We start from the raw sequence: 18,402 nt of genomic DNA, 5'->3' as shown, positions 1-18,402 counted from the left end.
ACATCAATGATTCTCAACCTGGAGACAGAAGGATTTATGTTGCAACTTTGCAATTATGTGTTTATATTAGATTTTAATTTTTCTTTTGTATGTTTAAATTTTTCTTTTGTCCTCTCTCTCCTTTCTTTGTGGACTGAAGGGACTGTTCTAGAATAACTCAAAGTCAGTCTAAGCAATGTAATGTAATGTACTGTGCTGAAATAGTGAAGTGCCATGAAAGCAAATGTTAAGTTTTATGTCTTGTTTTTACATTTTGTGTGGACCCCAGGAAGAGTAGCTGTTGCATTGTGCACAGCTAATGGGGATCCTAACAATAAACAACACTAAACAACACACTTGTAAAATATGTCTAAACCAATATATTAACAGCTGACTGAGGTAAATAGCCTGCATTTTATTCACTAGGTGTAGCAACACAACACTCAATTTGAACAGTCTCTAGCTGAAGTGCTGCGGCTGAGGCTGACATCCTGACCATACCACATACCGGTTATCGTAACTTAACCACAACTTCCGTACGAAATAAACAAACAGAACATCACCTATCATCTTCTCTTCAACTTTACTGAATGCTCTCCAAACATATTTACACTATTATTATTATTAAATATATTATTATTAGACGTTAGTGGAATTATTAAACCGATAATCATGTCGTAATGCTTCAGTGAATTGAATTGAACACGCGCCGTGGGTCTGTACAGGATCTGTGCTTGTTCTCTTAGTTGTACTACTGTATCCCTCATACCTGAATGCATCACCTTGTCATGACTGTATTTCATCAGCATTTCAGAGAGTCTATGGTTAGTGGTTAGTGGGTAGCAGCCGTGGATGCTGCTCTCTGAAGTTCAAATCTGACTGATGCAGCCGTCCTCCCACGCAAATTTGTGTGAAGAAAGGATTAAGGGGGTGAGTGGGGTCTTGAGTTATGGTTAGTGCTCTGCGTATTATGGCTTTGTTATTGAAGTCTGAGAGATTTGGGGGTGGGAAGGCCAATGATCTTGGATGCGTTGTGTGAGATGTGGGTGAGCCGGTAAGGTAATATGGGCTGAATTATACTTTTGTACAGTAACAACAGAAGGTGGGGTTTGACAGAAAGTGCTAAAGTCTTTGCTGGCAGCGTTTATGGATGTCACCCAACCCTCTGGGCCACAGCAGGGTGTCGGGAACATACTGCATGTAAAGACTGGAGCAAATCTGTGAAGAGATTATTTTCTTTCCCTTTGAGAATCCACAAACTGTTAATAAACCTCCGGACTGGAGCTTTATCCCACTTAGGATCGACACAGCAGATAGTATTTCTGTCCTGACCTCAGCTTCATTCTGTTTTGGGTCAATACTGGTGTCTGCCAAGGGTGGAAGAAACCAATTACATTTACTCTCGTTACTGTAATTGAGTATCTTTTTGTGCACTTGTACTTTTTTGAGTGTTTACTAAAGTCCATCTCTCCTGCAGTTTTGTCCTTCAGTCCATTTTAAATCCATCCATCACAGAACAGATTGTGTCTCTCCATCAGCCACAGAAACTGGATCAACGTAAACTGATAAACTGTGGATCCATTCACAGTGAGAAGAGGAATCTGACTTTACTTTGTTTCTGCACTTTATTTTGTCATTTCTAATGTTTCCAGTGAAAAGAATCTAGTTTGAACTCTGACCTCTCTCCTTTTAGAATCACATGGAAAAGATCACAGCTAACAACGTTCTCTGTTCTAAAGAGGAACTCAGGAACTTTTACTCTGAGGACATTTTAAATCACACACTTTTTACTTTTACTTCTACTGAAGTAAAATATCAGCAAAGTAAGAGTACCTCTACGGGAGTAGGACATTCTGGTACTCCTTCCTCCACTGCTGGCTGCTCTGCCATCAGTCCAGCTGCAGGGAGCTGCTGCCATCTAGTGGTGAAGAATCGACTCCCAAAAGAGTCGATTCTTCAACTCCAACAAGCTGGAGAGTCCCCCAGCGGCTAAATATCAAATCCAAGAATGTCAACTCGATACCTGTGTTCTACCTGTCGTCTTTTAGAGAACAAGAGCAAGAACAGAGAAGCATCTTTACAGTTTGAGAATATCTTTATTGTTCGTTATATCCATTCCAGTGTTATAAAGGGTCTAAAGTGGATGAGTATGCCTCTCGTGGTCCTCAATTGTATATTAATAAGCAAAAATCAAAATAAGGAACAAAATCTGCATATATATAAATAATAAATAAAATATATCACTATTTATATTTGCATCCATCCTGCCTCTTCATTCAGACAGCCCACTCCCCCCACACATGCGCAAATGGTTTAGTCCGTCGCTGCCTGCAGCATGGAGAAGGGAGGAGGAGGAGGGAGAGGGAGAGGAGGGAGAGGAGGAAGAGGAGGGGGGGGGGGTGGGGGTTCAGGGGATCCAGATGATGCTGTCAGTGAAAGGAGGAGGATCCTGTCCGCCGGCCAGCCGAGCAGGAGCGCTCTCCATCCCATGTGCGGAGAAAAAAAAAAAATAATGGGATCCCATCCAGACATGTGCTGATAGAAAAAGCCTCTTTGTAGCTTTCTCTAATTGTAAATTGGCTCGTCTTGTTGGAGAGAAAGAGCGGAGATATTTTCACTCCGGTCCTGAAAATGCTTCCTTGTTCATCCTCTGCGCAGATGGAGGGATGCGAGGAGGAGGGAGACGCACAAATGCAAACAGAGGTAAAATAAGAAAGAAAAAAAAAAAAATCTTTTCGGTGTTTTTGCTTCTAACCGTCCGTGCTGTAAACCACTGGAAATATCTTTTAAAATGTTTGTTAATATGTCTATCAGGGTCAGATGTTGGAGCCTAATTTCTGCCGCTATAATATTTTTTGCCGGCCGGCTTCTCCTGTAGGTTTTTTCTTTTCGAGACATCAAAGAGCTGAACCCCTCCCTAAATTTGTCGCTCTTCTCGCCATTTACACGGAGACCGAAATGATGCTATAGATTTATATTAGTGTTTCATTTTTGCTTTATGTGTTTTATCAAGAAGTCACTGAATTTTCAAAAAAGATTTTAGCCTTTCTATGGAAATGTGCTGAGCGTTAATAGTCTTATATTTGGCTGTAATGTGTGAATTCGTGGTTCTGTAAAGACAGAAAGAGCCTCGCCTCAGGTTTTAATTGATATTTAGCGGTAAGTAGTTCATGGATCCTGTAGATGTCAAAGCGTCCTGTGTTTCCTCTGCAGAACAAAGCCTGCATCACACAAACTGTCACATCTGCTGGACGCTTTTATCCTAAATACCTTATAATAAAAGCCCCAGTGGGAATTGAACCCCCAACCTTATCAGCGTTAGTGCCTAGTTCTACCCACTGACCTACAAAGACAGAATTAAACCCCCAACCCTGGCAGTGTTTGTTAGTGCCTTGCTCTAGCCTTTGAACTACACAGGGAATTGAACCCCTAATCCTGTCAGTGTTAGTGTCTAGCTCTACCCACTAACCTACAAAGAAGGAATTAAAACCCTAACCCTTTCATTGCTAGTGCCTTGCTCATCATATTGAGCTATAGAGAATTGAACCCCTAACACTGTCAGTATTAGTGCCTAGCTCTATTGATCTACAAAGACAGAATTGAACCCCTAACCCTGGCAGTGTTTGTTAGTGCCTTGCTCTACCCACTAACCTATAAAGAAGGAATTGAACCCCTGATCCTGGCAGCATTAGTTCCTTGCTCTGCTTATTGACCTACACAGGGAGTTGAACCCCTAACTCTGGCATTGTTAGTGCCTTGCTCTATCCATTGACCCTACACAGGGAGTTGAACCCCTAACTCTGGCATTGTTAGTGCCTTGCTCTATCCATTGACCCTACACAGGGAGTTGAACCCCTAACTCTGGCATTGTTAGTGCCTTGCTCTATCCATTGACCCTACACAGGGAGTTGAACCCCCACCCTTTCAATGCTAGTGCCTTGCTCTACCCATTGACCCTACACACGGAGTTGAACCCCCACCCTTTCAATGCTAGTGCCTTGCTCTACTTATTGACCTACAAAGAAGGAATTGGACCCCCAACTCTGGCAGTGTTAGTGCCTTGCTCTACCCATTGACCTACAAAGAGGGAATTGAACCCCTAACCCTGTTGTCATCATGCAAGTGAGGCAAGAGCAACATACAGATCAATGGTTAGTTACAACCTCCATTTTTAAACACCAAGCTGGTGTAAATAAACAGGATGAAAGTAGAAAGTAGAATTTTATACCAGCATTGTTTCTAATGAAGCTAGCATAAAACATGTAGCTAACTAGAACCTATCTTAATGTAAACGTACCTGGTTCCTTCTCAGCTCCCGTAGTCTCCTCCTAAAAGATCTATCCATTTTACAAATGAAAATTAGCTCTCTACTGCTGCTGTAGTTTGTGTGGCTGATGTGTTTTAATGCAATATTATTTCAAAAGAAAGATAAAGTCCCGGGGAAAATAGGAAAAAAGACTCCAGCGGTCCCAGTGTTGGTGCCTCGCTCTCCCCATTGACCCACACAGGGAATTGAACCCCTAACTGTGGCAGCGTTGGTTGGTGCCTTGCTCTCCGGTGAACCTGCTAACCTTGCTGCGGTCTTCAGGAATATCGAACCTGACAGAGCGTTAGACTGCAGGTAGAGGAGGAGGAAACTGGGCCAAGAGCTTTCCTGCTGCCGGCAGAGAGCATGCTGGGTGCTGAACGGAGAAAAAACAACGTCCTTTATTTGTCCTATTGGTGAAACTTCGAATGGGTGCTGCAGCAGTTAGGAAATGTTAACCTTTAATTATAGCGCCCCATCAAGCTGATCTGTGTAATTTTTTTAAACACCAAGGCACAGTGCCAGAATGCATCATCCCGCCAGGTTTTGTCAAAATCGCACCAGTGCTGTCTGGGATATTCTGTTGGAGTTTAAAGTTTTGTTCTTTAATTACAGCGCCCTGATTAGACCAATCAGTGTAATTTGATAGCTGGATTGCAGGCTGAGTCCGTCTGTCCGTCAAATGTGATTCATCCGGTCCGATTTTGACGAAATTTGGCAGAATGATGCATCTTCACACTGTGTTCCACCAATCAGTGTTCAAAATGACACTGATTGGCCTGATGGAGGCGCTCTAATTAAAGGTTAAAATGTTCTAACTCAAACATGATATCTCAGACACAACTGGTTCAATTTTGATGAAACTTGGAGGGACGACGCATCTTGTTGCTGATTGGCCCAAGGGGTGATTGCATCATTCGTGGGGGACGACATGTTTACTTTTCTTCATTGTATTGCTGTAGAATAAGTTAAATGGGTGTGTTCTGGCATTTAAAAACACTACGCTGTTCATATACACTGGTGAAGATGCTTTGTAAGTAAACTAAAATCAATAAAAATCGTTGAAGAAAAAAACATTACACCGATTGGCCTGATGGGGTCGCTATAAATATGTAAAAAATTCAAACTTTGAAAGGCTTTAACTGCTACACTGTTATTATTACAAATTGGCCTAATGAGGGTGATATAATTAAAGGTAAAAATGTGAAACTCAAACTTGTAAAGCCTTCCATGATCTCCTGTGTAACATCTCAAACACCACTGGTGCAAAAAAAAATTCAAATTCTAAACTGCAACTTGATATCTCAAACACCATTGCTCCAATTTTAACAAAACTTGAAGGGATGATGCATATTTGCGTTCTGGCATTTAAAAACATTACACCGATTGGCCTGATGGAGGCGCTATAAATAAAGTCAAACTGTAAAACTATGAAAGGCCATAACTGCTGCAGCACCGGTCCGGTTTTGATGAAACTCGGAGGGACGATGCATCTTGTTGCCGATTGGCCCGAGGGGTGATTTCATCATTCGTGGGGAACGACATGTTTACTTTTGTTCATTGTTTTGCTGTAGAATAATTGGAATGGTTAGCGATAAACCGACCCAGTGTAATGAACCAGTGTGCAGGGAGTTTGTCCCGGCTGCTGTCGGCAGTCTGACTCCAGAGGGACGGTCGGCTTTCTGTTCGGACGCTGTTATCTCTGTTGCACAGGAAGTCCCTGAACGCTCCGCGAGTTCCAATTACCTCTTTAAATGAACCGTGTGGAGAGAAGCAATAGCATGGAGGATTCACCGCTATACACTGTGGTAACTGGAGAGGAAGACTGCTGTACATCTCTGTCCCGCAAAGAAAAGAGAAAGTAGCCTCGATTCTGGTCGAAAATGAGATTCTGTCATGTTTTTGTTAGTCGGTCAGGTCTGAGGAACAATAAATGGATGAAAAATAACAAGAAATCACCGTGTTTTCAGAGATCTTACAGGTCATTTGGCTAAGGCAGTAAAAAACTTCAAAAGAAAATATGAATAATTTTCTTAGTTTCCCACTATGAGTGTGAGCACAGGCGTAGATTTTGTGGGAAACTGGCATGTCCCTCAGTATTAGGAAAAGGATTAATTGTCCCCATAAAACACATAAACAGGATTTTTACTCACAGTTGCGTTTTACTGAAGAACATTTTGCGATTGGCTTTTGGTTACAAACCCAAACTAAATATAACTAAATAAAAACATGGAGCTCTTCCTGTAGTTGTTTGAAACTCCTTCAAATGCATTTAAAAGCATTTTGACAAGAAATTACGCTGCCATGTCTCATATTTTAATTACTATTCACCCTCAAGTGTCTCAATTTAGCACCGTCTCACTGTATTTCACTTTGACCAATAATTCCCCTTCACCGTCTCTCATACCTGCAAACTTCTCTCATGTAAATTCATATCTTTCCTTTTAATTTTGCTGATGAAATGAAACCTACACCCTTGAATGTTGACAGCAGGTTCGGTGTTGTTCCTGTTGATCCTTCTTGGTCTAATGCAGTGGTTCTCAACGTGGGGTCCGGGGACCACCAGGGGTCCTTGAGGGGGTTCCAGGGGTTCTCCAGCAATTATTAAACTTCACCATTATTTCATTTATAAGAAGTTAACACAATTAGAAAATGTAGAAGAATGACTGTTTTGATCATAATTTCTCTGTTATCTCTCTACCTACAATACAGATAGTCATGGGATTCTGGACAAAATCATATCTGACAATAAAAATATTCTCAGATTTGGGTCCGAGAGACAAAATCTCATCAAATGGGAGTCTGTGGCTCTAATGTGGACTAAATTAGGGGTTTTTCATATGAAAAAGGTTGAGAATCACTGGTCTAATTCAACCAAACGTCAGTGTTGGGTGAAGGTTTTTTATTGATAACCTACAACAGTGATTCTCAACCTTTTTCATATCAATGACCCCTAATTTAGTCCACATTAGAGCCCCAGACCCCCATTTGATGAGATTTTGTCTCTCTGACCCAAATCTGAGAATATTTTTATTGTCAGATATGATTTTGTCCAAAATCCCATGACTATCTGTATTGTAGGTAGAGAGATAACAGAGAAACTATGATCAAAATAATCATTCTTCTACATTCTCTAATTGTGTTAACTTCTTGTAAATTAAATAATGGTGAAGTTTAACAATTCATCAATTTGCTGGAGACCCCCTGGAACCCCCTCAAGGACCCCTGGTGGTCCCTGGACCACACGTTGAGAACCGCTGACCTACAACATAGCCGCTCTCCCCCGTCCATCCAGGCCAGACTTCTACACCGGCGCTCACCCTAAAAATAGCACAAGAGATATTTAAATCAGATCCTGTGGATTGGTAAATGAGCGGTTACCGCCTGTTGTGTTTGTGGGGAAGCCGTCAAGTCAGCAGGAGCAGAGACAGGCAGCGTGTCATCAGAACTGAGAGGCTGTCTGTGTTGTTATGGGGTTGGGAAGTTAGATAAAATGAGTTTTGATATGGAAAACTTTTATCTGAACTCTGGTTTTGGTGCCTCTGGTGGCACCAAATAACGCCACCGAGAGTCTCAGACGGTGCGGTTCGTTAATCCAACCGACTACAGGAAACCACCCCGAAACACAAGGGATTATGGGTAGAAGGAGACGGATGCTTGGAAAGCCTAGCAGAACAAAATGAAGTCTGGACTGATGCTCGTATTCAGCTATTTCTTCTTCTTCTTCATGTGTTCTTAACTGGTATGAACACCACAGAAGAAGAGATGGAAGGATGTCTCACCATGCACTTTACAGAGCTAGGAGTTAAAAAAAAAAAAAAAAAAGGTTGCTGGCATGAGAGTAAAGCACATTATGAATTAGTATTGAAGTTTTGTGTCATCTTAAGATCTTTGCTCACAAAATATCTTTGTTTTTGAGGATGGAGTCACATGTGGTTTTTAAATACTGACCCATGATTCATAGCGTTTTGGGATGAAAAGCGTCCGATCAGCCAAGTGCCTAATTTGTACTGACTGTGGCTGCATTTTACAACCGTTCTGCGTAAACTCCCACTGTTAGTCTGTGTAACTGAACACTGCCGGTGTCAGTGACCTGCACGCGGTCTGTTGTGGAACACGAGCTAACGCGTTGACCCTGCTGTCTGCCCGCAGTGCAACAGACTGACCGAGGAGAGAGACGAGGCCGAGAGACAGCTCAAACACATCAAGAGAGGTGAGTGAGTCGCTCCGGGCAACGCTGTCATGTTCAAATCCAACTCGATTAGTCCCGTCCGCACCAGCCGAGACGCTGTCGATCCTCCCTGTGTGTCCAAATTGGTTTCAGGTGTCGGCGTGCTCGCTGGTGGGAAATCTCCTCCTATAGGAAAAGAGAAGTGCTGAGATAAGATAACTGTCTGTTCTCAAAACCTGAAGTCAAGATTTGGTTTTATTGTTGATTTTATGTCCTTTTTTTTGTATGCTTTCCTTCTATTTTGCTTTTTTTTTACATTGTTTTCTGATCCTTACATGGGTTTTTTATTTATTTTACTGCTGTATTTTGTAATTGTTTTAAGGAAGGTGCTATACTGATAAAGTTTCTTCTTCTTCTTCTTCTTCTTCTTCTTCTTCTAAGTCCATATAGAAGTAGCTTCACACACCACCTTTCTGCTCCGCAAAAATGTTTATTTACTAGACAAGACAAGCCACATTTCGACCTCAATCAGGTCATCATCAACACTTTAGTGGAGCAGAAGCCTGCTGTGCTCCACAAACCTACTTCTACCACAAGTTCTCCTCTGGAAGTGAGGAGTTATAATTCATTCATTCATTCAGTCCTTTTGCATATCTGCTTATTCCTATCCATAGTATTCTGTTCCATCAGCACACGGCCATCTTGGTAGGAAAATAACAGGCGATTGTGATATATTAACAGGTGATTATAATCGAATGACAGCCACAGCCAATGAGCTGTGTGTATGGTAATGTTCTCTATTGGTAGGAAATGTGTGTGACATTGTGGGAATACTATGAATTTAGGGTCACGGTGGGGCTGCAGCTTATCCCAGCATGCATTGGGACAGGCCGCCAGTACATCACAAGGCTAACTCACATAGACAGACACACTCAGGCTGATTATCAAATGCAAGAACACCAAGTCGATGCTTGTGTTCCTGTGGAGAACGTTCTTCCCAAGTCGTCTTGGGGAGAACGATCCTCTCATCAAAGTGAACAGTTTGAGATGGACTGTGAGCTTCACGTCACGCGTGTGATTAATGAAGACACACAGCTGTAAATTCCCCAGCTGTTAACCAGCTCTGTGCTGTAGACTGCAGAGCTGCTCACCATTGTCGCAATGAATCTTGGGGCTTTCAATTCGTTCTCGTCGGTCAAGTCTCCATCCGATGCATCCTCGATATTTTGAGGTTGGCAAGGAAGCTTCCGGGGTTTCTATCCGTCCTCTGTCCTGTCGTTCTTTTGATTTGGAATCGTACTTCGGCGGTTAGATATTACGTAAAATGCGTCACGGAGGACACAAGAACACGTTTTGATAATCAGCCTCACATTCACACCTACAGGCAATTTAGAGTCTCCAGTCCAGCTGGACTGCATGTGTTTGGACTGTGATTACACTATGAAATGTAATTTAACAGCAAAATGCCAAAGTGTCTCCTAGACAGCAAGAAGCGTTGGATCTTTTTCCTCTCTGGTCTCTTTGATTGGTTTCCTTTGGTATGAAGCATCACAGACCGGTTGAAGTGTGCAGAATTTGAACAGTTACCCCTCGTTGCCGTTTGGAGCCGCCAACCTGCGACTCATGTTGCCTAATGCAGCTTTAAGGGCTTTTTGTCCGCTGCTATCCTGCTGTGGCTGCAGAAAAGCCTTGTAACTGTTTTGGTGATTTCAGTAGTAATCACAGTGCAGGCTCATGCAAAATTCTCCAAATCGCAGCAGGATGCATTTTTTTCTTAGCTGCACTAATGGTTGGCATGACCTCTGCAATAAGGCATTCTTAAAAACTCCATCTTTGTCCCTCAGCCTCACTGCGGTGTTTCTGCACTGCACTTCCCACAGATCACCTGTCAATCAAACAGTGTGGGGGGAGCTTGGATTTTCTGTTGCTGCAGTTTGAGTTTCTCTTTTCTCTGTCTGTTCAGCCATGGTGGCTATCACTGCTCATGCTAATTACCCAGTTCTTCTTCTTCTGTTGATTCCAAACAAACCGGAAATGTAAAACGCATCACTTCCTGGGCGGCAGGAAAGAGCCGCCAGACACCGGCTGTTTAGAACAGACAGTGGAGAAGCTTTATGAACTGGATATAGGTTGGATCACTGTTGAGTTAGAGAGAGAGAGAGGAGCAGGACAGACATTTACTTATGGGAAAATGTCAGTTTGTCAGTCCAATGTTATTATTTTAAAGGTAGAATTGGTTTTGAATGGGATCCCTCAACACACACACACACACACACACACACACACACACACACACAAACACTTGGACTTTTGCACCTATCCAGGTCTCATTTACCACACATCGCCCCACCCACCATGTGACTGACACCTTTACTTCCTCTGTCTCTACCTCTCTCTCTCTACCTCTCTCTCTCTCTCTCTCTCTGCCCCGTCACCTTCACACCTTTCCTCCACACCTGTCGCGATGACATCACCGACACCTCGTCCTCTGAATGGGTGTGTTTAAGAGGGGGCTTCTCAGTTTCCATAGCTACTGCCAAGTCAGTCGGCCAACCAAAGACGAGCGTTTTGTGTTTTGGCGAGCTTAACCCCCCCGACTCTGCCTAGCGACTAGTTATGGAAGAGCAGCTACTTAACCTCCACTATTAACTATTGATTTGGGTCAGAAACGATGCTGAGTAAGGCTGCAGTCATGACCGTTCTCCAAGGTAAGAGAACACATACAGTATGTTTCAGAAGTAGGAATACAAATTTTATTAATAGTACTAATAATAATGAAAATATAAGCTGTATAATTGTAGCTTTTTTGCATTTTTTTAGCTTATTTTTAGCTTATTTTTTAACTTATTTTGTCATTTTAACAAAATAATTCAACATTCAATAGTCCGTAAACAATAGGTGTAAACAGGAAAAATATTTAATAATACAGTAAGTATTAATAATATATATATAATAATGTATCAATAATGTATACCTACTTTTGAAACATACATAGAAGGGTTTTGTGGCCATTTTACACAGATGATGGGAATGTGTGTTTTAGTTAATTGCATATAAGTATTGTAGTTTTATCTTGTTCTGTAGTTGGCGAGGCAAACCTCTCTTCTTTACGCTGTCTGCCTGTGTGTGTGTGTGTGTGTGTGTGTGTGTGTGTGTGTGTGTGTGTGTGTGTTGGGTCGACTGAGCTGTTATTGTTCAGGCTGTAACTGTAGAACCGGGCAATTTCCACCTGGAGGTTTTCCTCGGTGTGAAGTTTCCTTTTTTTTTTTTTTTTTTTTTTACATTTCAGGCGTTTAGCTGACGCTGCTACACAGTGAGACTCACAGTGAGCAGAGACCGCTTCAGCTTCCATTTCTAGATCACCGACATTACAAGAAACTAAGGATTGTATTGTAAAGAGTCAGAAACACAGAGGGAACAACATGTCGCTCTGTTTCCACTAGAATGATCATGTGTGATAGGAAAGTGACAGGAAAGGAAGTAAGAGATGAGGAAAGAGGTAGAAAGGATATTTTAAATTCAAGATAGGACAAACTGACATATCCGGCCGATATTGGTCTTTTATTAAATATCGGATATCATCACCTCTTATATGATGGAGGTTCCTCCTGACCACAGATACAGAAAAACAGGCTGGAAAACCTGAAATGAAATTAGATTTTCTTATTTCTTGCACATTGTATTTATTCATTTAATTGTTAAATTATGCTTTTTGTAAATGAGTTCTTCATTTAAAGGCAGTAATGTCTCCTGTGGAGAATCTGTGGTGGGTCACTCTGCCTTAAAGAGCTGCTGACACTAAAAGAATTTCATCAGTCTGGGTTTCAGTGGAGAGTTTTAGTGTCCCATGATGCTCTGAATGTTTCAGAGGCTTTTCCACCCTGACAAGAAGAAACTTCCAGGGGAAACACTGAATACTTATTGTCTAAATATTGGTTACGGCCTTACGAATCGGTCGAACCCTTCAGGAGAGACAGGAGTGTTTTAGAGGAAGTAGAAGAAGAAGATATGGGGGTGGGGGGGGGGAGGGGGGGGTGCAGACTGTCGAAGAGATCAGTTTTCATTGTGACATCACAGTGACAGTAATCTGCCGTATCCCATTACCGTACAAATTATACTTTGTTCATTGAGCTATAAAGGCATAAATAATCTAATTCCTAACCTGCCAGTTATTTGTACAAACTGAACAGATGATGGTTTAGTCTGTGGGAATTATACTTTCCTCTATAGTTAATGAAGGGGATTCATTTAATAATTGGTGCTAATGAGGTCCTGTATGTCCATGATTTGTGTGGCTGGTGGGACTCGGCAGGTTAAAGCTCTGTGTGACTCTGGTAGTGTCTTGGGTTGTGTCTCTTCCTCCATGATAAAACCCCCAAAATCAGTGATTCTGTGATCTGTTGCTCCAGTAGAGCAGACTGGAGAATTGTGTTTTTTTCTCTCTCCATTCACTGCCGTTGTATGGAGGAACAGTCTGAAAATCACTTCTAGCACATTAAGGAACGCCGACAAAGCAGATTCTGATGATATATAAAAAACTAGTCATGCTGCTGAAATGTTTTTAAGTGAATCTCTTTCTTTATGTTTGTTAAACCTTTCAGTTTGAACAAGTGTAACACCGAAATCCGGTCGGAGGAAACTTATGAACGAAGAAAATAATGTTTACCAATGATTGTAAATAGGCAAAAAAAAGTGAGACTCGTTTTTTATATATTGGCAGAATCTGCTTTGAGCTCCCATTGGCTGCTCACTCTTCTCAAAACTCGTCTTTACATATCTCACACTACAAGAGCGCTGCAGACAAAATCAAACGTTTGAAAACCTGCGGATGTCTGAGTCGATGTCAGATCCCGGGTCAGATCCCGGGTCAAACTTAACGAGCTTCGGTGACGGCTGTGCGAGTCGGGATTTAGCCTCAGATCTGAAAAACTGGTCTGGGACCCTAAACCGGCCCGGTGTTCGCCCTGCAGCTTTAGAACCAGCGAAAAATGGTGATTCTCCTTCTCACTGCAGGGCCGCCGTCACTTCATACATCCAGCCTTTCATTCATTCATTCATTTATTCATCCACTCCGTCTCCCCCGGGGCGGCAGGAGTCGCTGATGAAGACAGCGGTCGCTCTCGTCATGTTATTCCACTGAATTATTAAAATCTCCCTCCCATGAATTATTCAGTGGTAGAAAATGGGGAAGGTGGATGGGAGGCTGCCGCTCCTGCATGACTCTGCCTATTGTGGCGCTTCAAAAGGCCTTTCTACCTGCTACTCCATATTTGATGGCCACGTTTTACTCACTTCAATAAGGGAGAATTAGCTCAGCGCCAGGTACTTGATTTCGGGCTCATTTGAATGTCAAAGCCCAGTCTGGGCAGAGAGAGGCAGGTCAGATGGTCGGTCTATGAAACAGAGACAACATGACCGAACCCACGACTCGCTGACAGATGAGCGCTCTCATGTTTACACTGGGATCGCGCTTAATCTGGACTGTATTAGTGTTGCTACAGACCGAATGCAGAGTTATATGAAAGCATCCTGTGGCTCAAATATATTGAGATATACAGAAGGTAACGCTTTATTTTCTGGGTCCCGAATTTCCTAATAATATCCTAGAAATTAACTGTTAATATCTTAAGAAGTTTCCTGGAAAGAACCATGAAATAATGCAGTAGTTAAATGATGCAGTAGTTATATAGAAAATGTAAGCAGTGTGTTTGGTGGAGTTGATAAGATACTGAACATTTCTAACTATTACTAACTATTTATTGGAAAAATAACAGGCAGAGGTCAATTTGGTAACCCAAGTCATTATTCGTATAATTATATAATATGGTTATTTGTTGAATTCCTTCCTCTGATTTCTAATTTTCTATATAACTACTAGATCATTTCATGGTTCTGTCTTGGAAACAACAGAAGAAATTGGAGGAACTTACCAACCACCAACCACCACTGAACTCTTTCTCTATTTTCACTATAATTAATAAATAATGTAATGCTTCTTTTCAGGAAGCTTCCTAAGAAATTAACAGTTCCTTTCTAGGAAATTATTAGGAAAATAAAGCGTTTGCGTTACCTAGATACTGTATATTTTAGCAGTGAACTAGATGTTCAGAATCAGGATTTATTGGCCAAGTATGCAACGCATACAAGGAATTTGACTTTGGTTAAAAGCCCCAGCTCCTGCTTCTTACATTCATACATAAATAACACTAACACCTGCCACACATATACTTCCATCCCACACTAAAACATATACATGCATTCATATATATGCACATACAACGACATCAGATATTTTTGCAGTGAACAAGATGTTTAGAATAGATCAGGACTCCAAATGTTATTATAACATCAATGCAGACAGAAACGCAACAGAAACTCCAAGGAAGAAGACGTCTCAGTACAGTAGCACACTGTTTGATTGACAGGTGATGTCTGGGAAGTGCAGTGCTACAAAAATAGCGTGGAAAACAAAGGGCGAGGCGCTCGGGGGACGAACATGCGAGCGAAAAAAGAGAAGGGAGCCACTGAGGATGCAAAAATACATTTAGTTGAAGCCCATGTTGTGTCCGTCACAGCCTTGTACTTTGTGCTTTTTGAAATACAGACATTTGAAGTGTGTAAGGAACCCAAATAAATGTATTTTTGCATCATCGGTGGCTCCCTTCTCCTTTGTTAACATCAGTTTTCGTCGCAAAAAAAACAAGCATGACGAAATGTTTTTATCGTGAAACCTATCATGAAACAGAGAGCCAGCTACAAAATGGCAAAAGTAACATTTGCTTTAGTTTACGTATGCATTATCAACGCATAAATAGAATAAATCCGATGCATGTGACACCTTCATCGCAACACAATGCATTTGCAGCGGTAACAGACTCTCTCATCTGAAAAGAATGAACTTCCATGGGAGGTGTGATCCGGCCTCAGAGCCACGATCTGCAGCAGTAGCAGCAGCGGCGATGACGCTGCAAATGTCAAGGCAGATTGGCCTACTTCCCCCGCTTCCCCCAGCGATGAGCCTGTCTGCTGCTGGGAGGCTCGGCCGCGCTGCACACTGTAATTTATGCTGCGTGTTAGGCCAAGCTGCACAGCGAGTCACTTACAGAGGAGCTGAGTGTCACGGGAGCCTCTCAGAATGGGATTTTTATAGCGACCGATCCGCTCTGATCTCGCGGCGGATGGGTTGCAAGATCTAGGTTGGGTTTCGTTTATTTCACGTACAAATGATACGAACACGGAAAATGGAGAAATACAAAAAGAAACACACACTGTTCAGGCGATGCAAAGAAATCCCAAGGGGGCTTACATAAAAATATCACACCTCAAAAGAAAAAACAGAGGAAATAAATCAGGGGACCCAGGTGAATTGGGCAACAAAAACCAAATGACATCAAAACTCAACATGGAGGAGACTCGAACATGAACAACAAAAAACAAGTAAGGGGAATAAAATAAATTAGGACAGGCCTGAAATTAAATAACCATGAAGCCAAAATGGAACTGGGAATAAACGGAGGTGCTTCTCTCCAAATGTTTGCATTTTTCTTAATTCTTCGCCGACAGCAAACTTCTTATATCACACAGCGCACCTGAAAATTATACATCATCTAAACCTACTGTAACTGCACATGTAGCCAGAAGCTAACTGTGTTGTTACCACTCAGCAGTGCAAAACCGACTGCCTGTAGCGCTGTTAGCTTGTAGCCTAGTTACTCAGTCTACTGTACTTAGCTAAAAGCCGGTGGAGGCACTTTCCCTGCGTTCAAAGTGCTGTAGGAAATATCATAATTAGGAGTTGAGCACACAGGAAAGACTCATGTTGCTGAGATGTGACATTTAGGGGCGGAGAGCATGTAAGCATGTAAATAACTGATGGTAACAAGGTAATTTAGCACTATATGTTATTGTTTGGCATCCCATGCAGGCCCAAATAATTAGTGTTGTTGGATGTTTCTATTTTCACTCTATATTTAACTTTTAGTTGCCATGCATTTTTGTTTGAAGAAGACATCAATTCCATGCCTGAGCCACAGTAGCTCTGTGCTGCTTGATTCCTAAATTAAAACCAATCAGCCACCAATAAACTACTTTAAAAAAAAAAAAAAAAAAAATTACAAACCAGACAAGAGTACAAGTCAAAAATAGATGACAACATACAGTACATGGATAAAAGAGAAAGCACTGGAACTTGGACTGGACAGATAAACACTCAGAAGATAAATCCAAGATTAATTTTGGTATTAATAATGCTATATATTAAAAAATCTGATGAAAGAGGAGTCTTAAACAGTTATTTTTGTTATTATTTCCAACCAAAAGCATGTGAATGCGTGGCATCTCGGAAGTAGGAGCTTACGAGAGGCACTTGAAAGCAGCATTAGTCCACCTATTGTTCACAGCTTAGCTCTGGGTTAGTGTTAGGGCTTATACACTACCTACTCATGATTGTGGTTGTTGTTTGCAGTAAATCCTGAGGAAACTGACTTTTTCATCCACTGGTGCCTCCCAAAAGTCTTTCATTATTTGAAATACCAGGTTATTAGAATACAACCGGACAAACTGTCTAGAGAAACTTACCAGGAACGCTTGTGATAATTCCCCACCCAGTTTTTGAAGGATATTTTAACCCTGGGTGTTGGGATTTGACCATCACACATGGATGAATGTGATTACCGTTGGCTAATCCCCCAAATCATCTGTTAATAACATGCATCGTCGCTAAAGAGGCTTTCCCCGGCTCTGCTTCACTGCCGAAAACAAAAGCTGTGTTCTGTTTTTAGTTTTGGCGTTCATTACAGGTTTTAGGGCCATTCATCTCATGAAGCGCTGAACTCGGAGTAGCTGCTGACCTAGAATGTTTTACGACGGGACACACAGCCTGCAGCCCGACTCTTACTCTCCGTCTCGTTAAAAGGAAACCCCACTGACTTTCAGCACTCAGTATGTTCCTCTAAAGCCTGAGGAGCTCGGTTTGTAAAGCTAAACGAGGTGTTTTCTGTCCACCGACCACAGAGGCTTACATCCCAAGATTCATCAGCTACTAGCAGGCAAATATGATCTTTAGAGTAGAATAGAGGGATTTTGATGTAACACCCCCTCTGGCGGCCATATTGGAGGTCCTCAGCTCTCTGAACAGCTGACTGTGTTTCTAAGCGTCTCAACAGAATTGAACAGACGGTTAATTTCTGTCTGTTTCTGACTGAACTGATCATTTCATCACTGATCCATCTGATTGATTTAGTGTTTAGATAATGTCAGCTTGTTAGCTAGCTAACCATAGTATCTGGTCAGGAGTAGAGACTAGGGCTAAAGACAAGACAGTTTACTGTGTCACAGTAACCTACATTTGGAAACAAATCCACCTTATCACACTACCGTATTTCCTCTAATATTGGACCGGGCCTTTATTTACCTCAACTGCAGAGGGTACTAGGCCTTTATTGGAAGCAGGCTTATATTAGAGACAGGCCTTTATTTCTAATTCCCTCTGTTTGATAAGTATATTTGCTCATATTTTAGTACGAAGCCTCCTTGTTTTCTGATCTGCTTCTGTTGGGGTTCGTTAGGTAGACGTTTTTTTGTTACTGCAACACATTACCGATAATTACGGTAATCGACGACGGCACGCTCCAGAGACTTCCGCCGGCCGAGTGGGCTAACTTCCGGTTAGCCCTCTGCTAACTTGAATGGGGATACAGCTACTGCCATCTTGTTACTACAAACTACAGTTACATTATATAACAGGCACCAGGAGTTTACCGGTATCCACCGTTGTTTTTTCCTTTGTTTTTTTCCCCCGGCCTGTATTTGGGGCCGGCCTTTATTTGTTCGTGTCGACCACGGCCCCGGCCATTATCGGAGACCCGGCTTTTAATTGACTACAGGCCACTATTAGAGGATTTACGGTATTCACTTTTACTGAGAACGTTACTGAATGGATCTACAG

General features: G+C 41.9%; 1 protein-coding gene across 1 annotated transcript in view; it reads left to right on the top strand.

Annotated features, from left to right (window-relative positions):
- Positions 1 to 2,610: 2,610 nt before the first annotated feature.
- Positions 2,611 to 18,402, top strand: part of shtn3 (shootin 3) — a 46,069-nt gene continuing 30,277 nt past the window's right edge. Inside the window, exons 1-2 of the mRNA XM_078289035.1 lie at positions 2,611 to 2,682; positions 8,438 to 8,498. Of these exons, the coding sequence (XP_078145161.1) occupies positions 2,611 to 2,682; positions 8,438 to 8,498 (133 nt within the window). The remainder of the gene's footprint in view (positions 2,683 to 8,437; positions 8,499 to 18,402) is intronic.

This window comes from Centroberyx gerrardi, chromosome 16 (genome assembly GCF_048128805.1).
Source record: "Centroberyx gerrardi isolate f3 chromosome 16, fCenGer3.hap1.cur.20231027, whole genome shotgun sequence".
In the NCBI taxonomy this organism is placed as follows: Eukaryota; Metazoa; Chordata; class Actinopteri; order Beryciformes; family Berycidae; genus Centroberyx; species Centroberyx gerrardi.
Note: the sequence above shows the minus strand (reverse complement) of the source record. Positions and strands in the feature narration are given on the sequence as shown.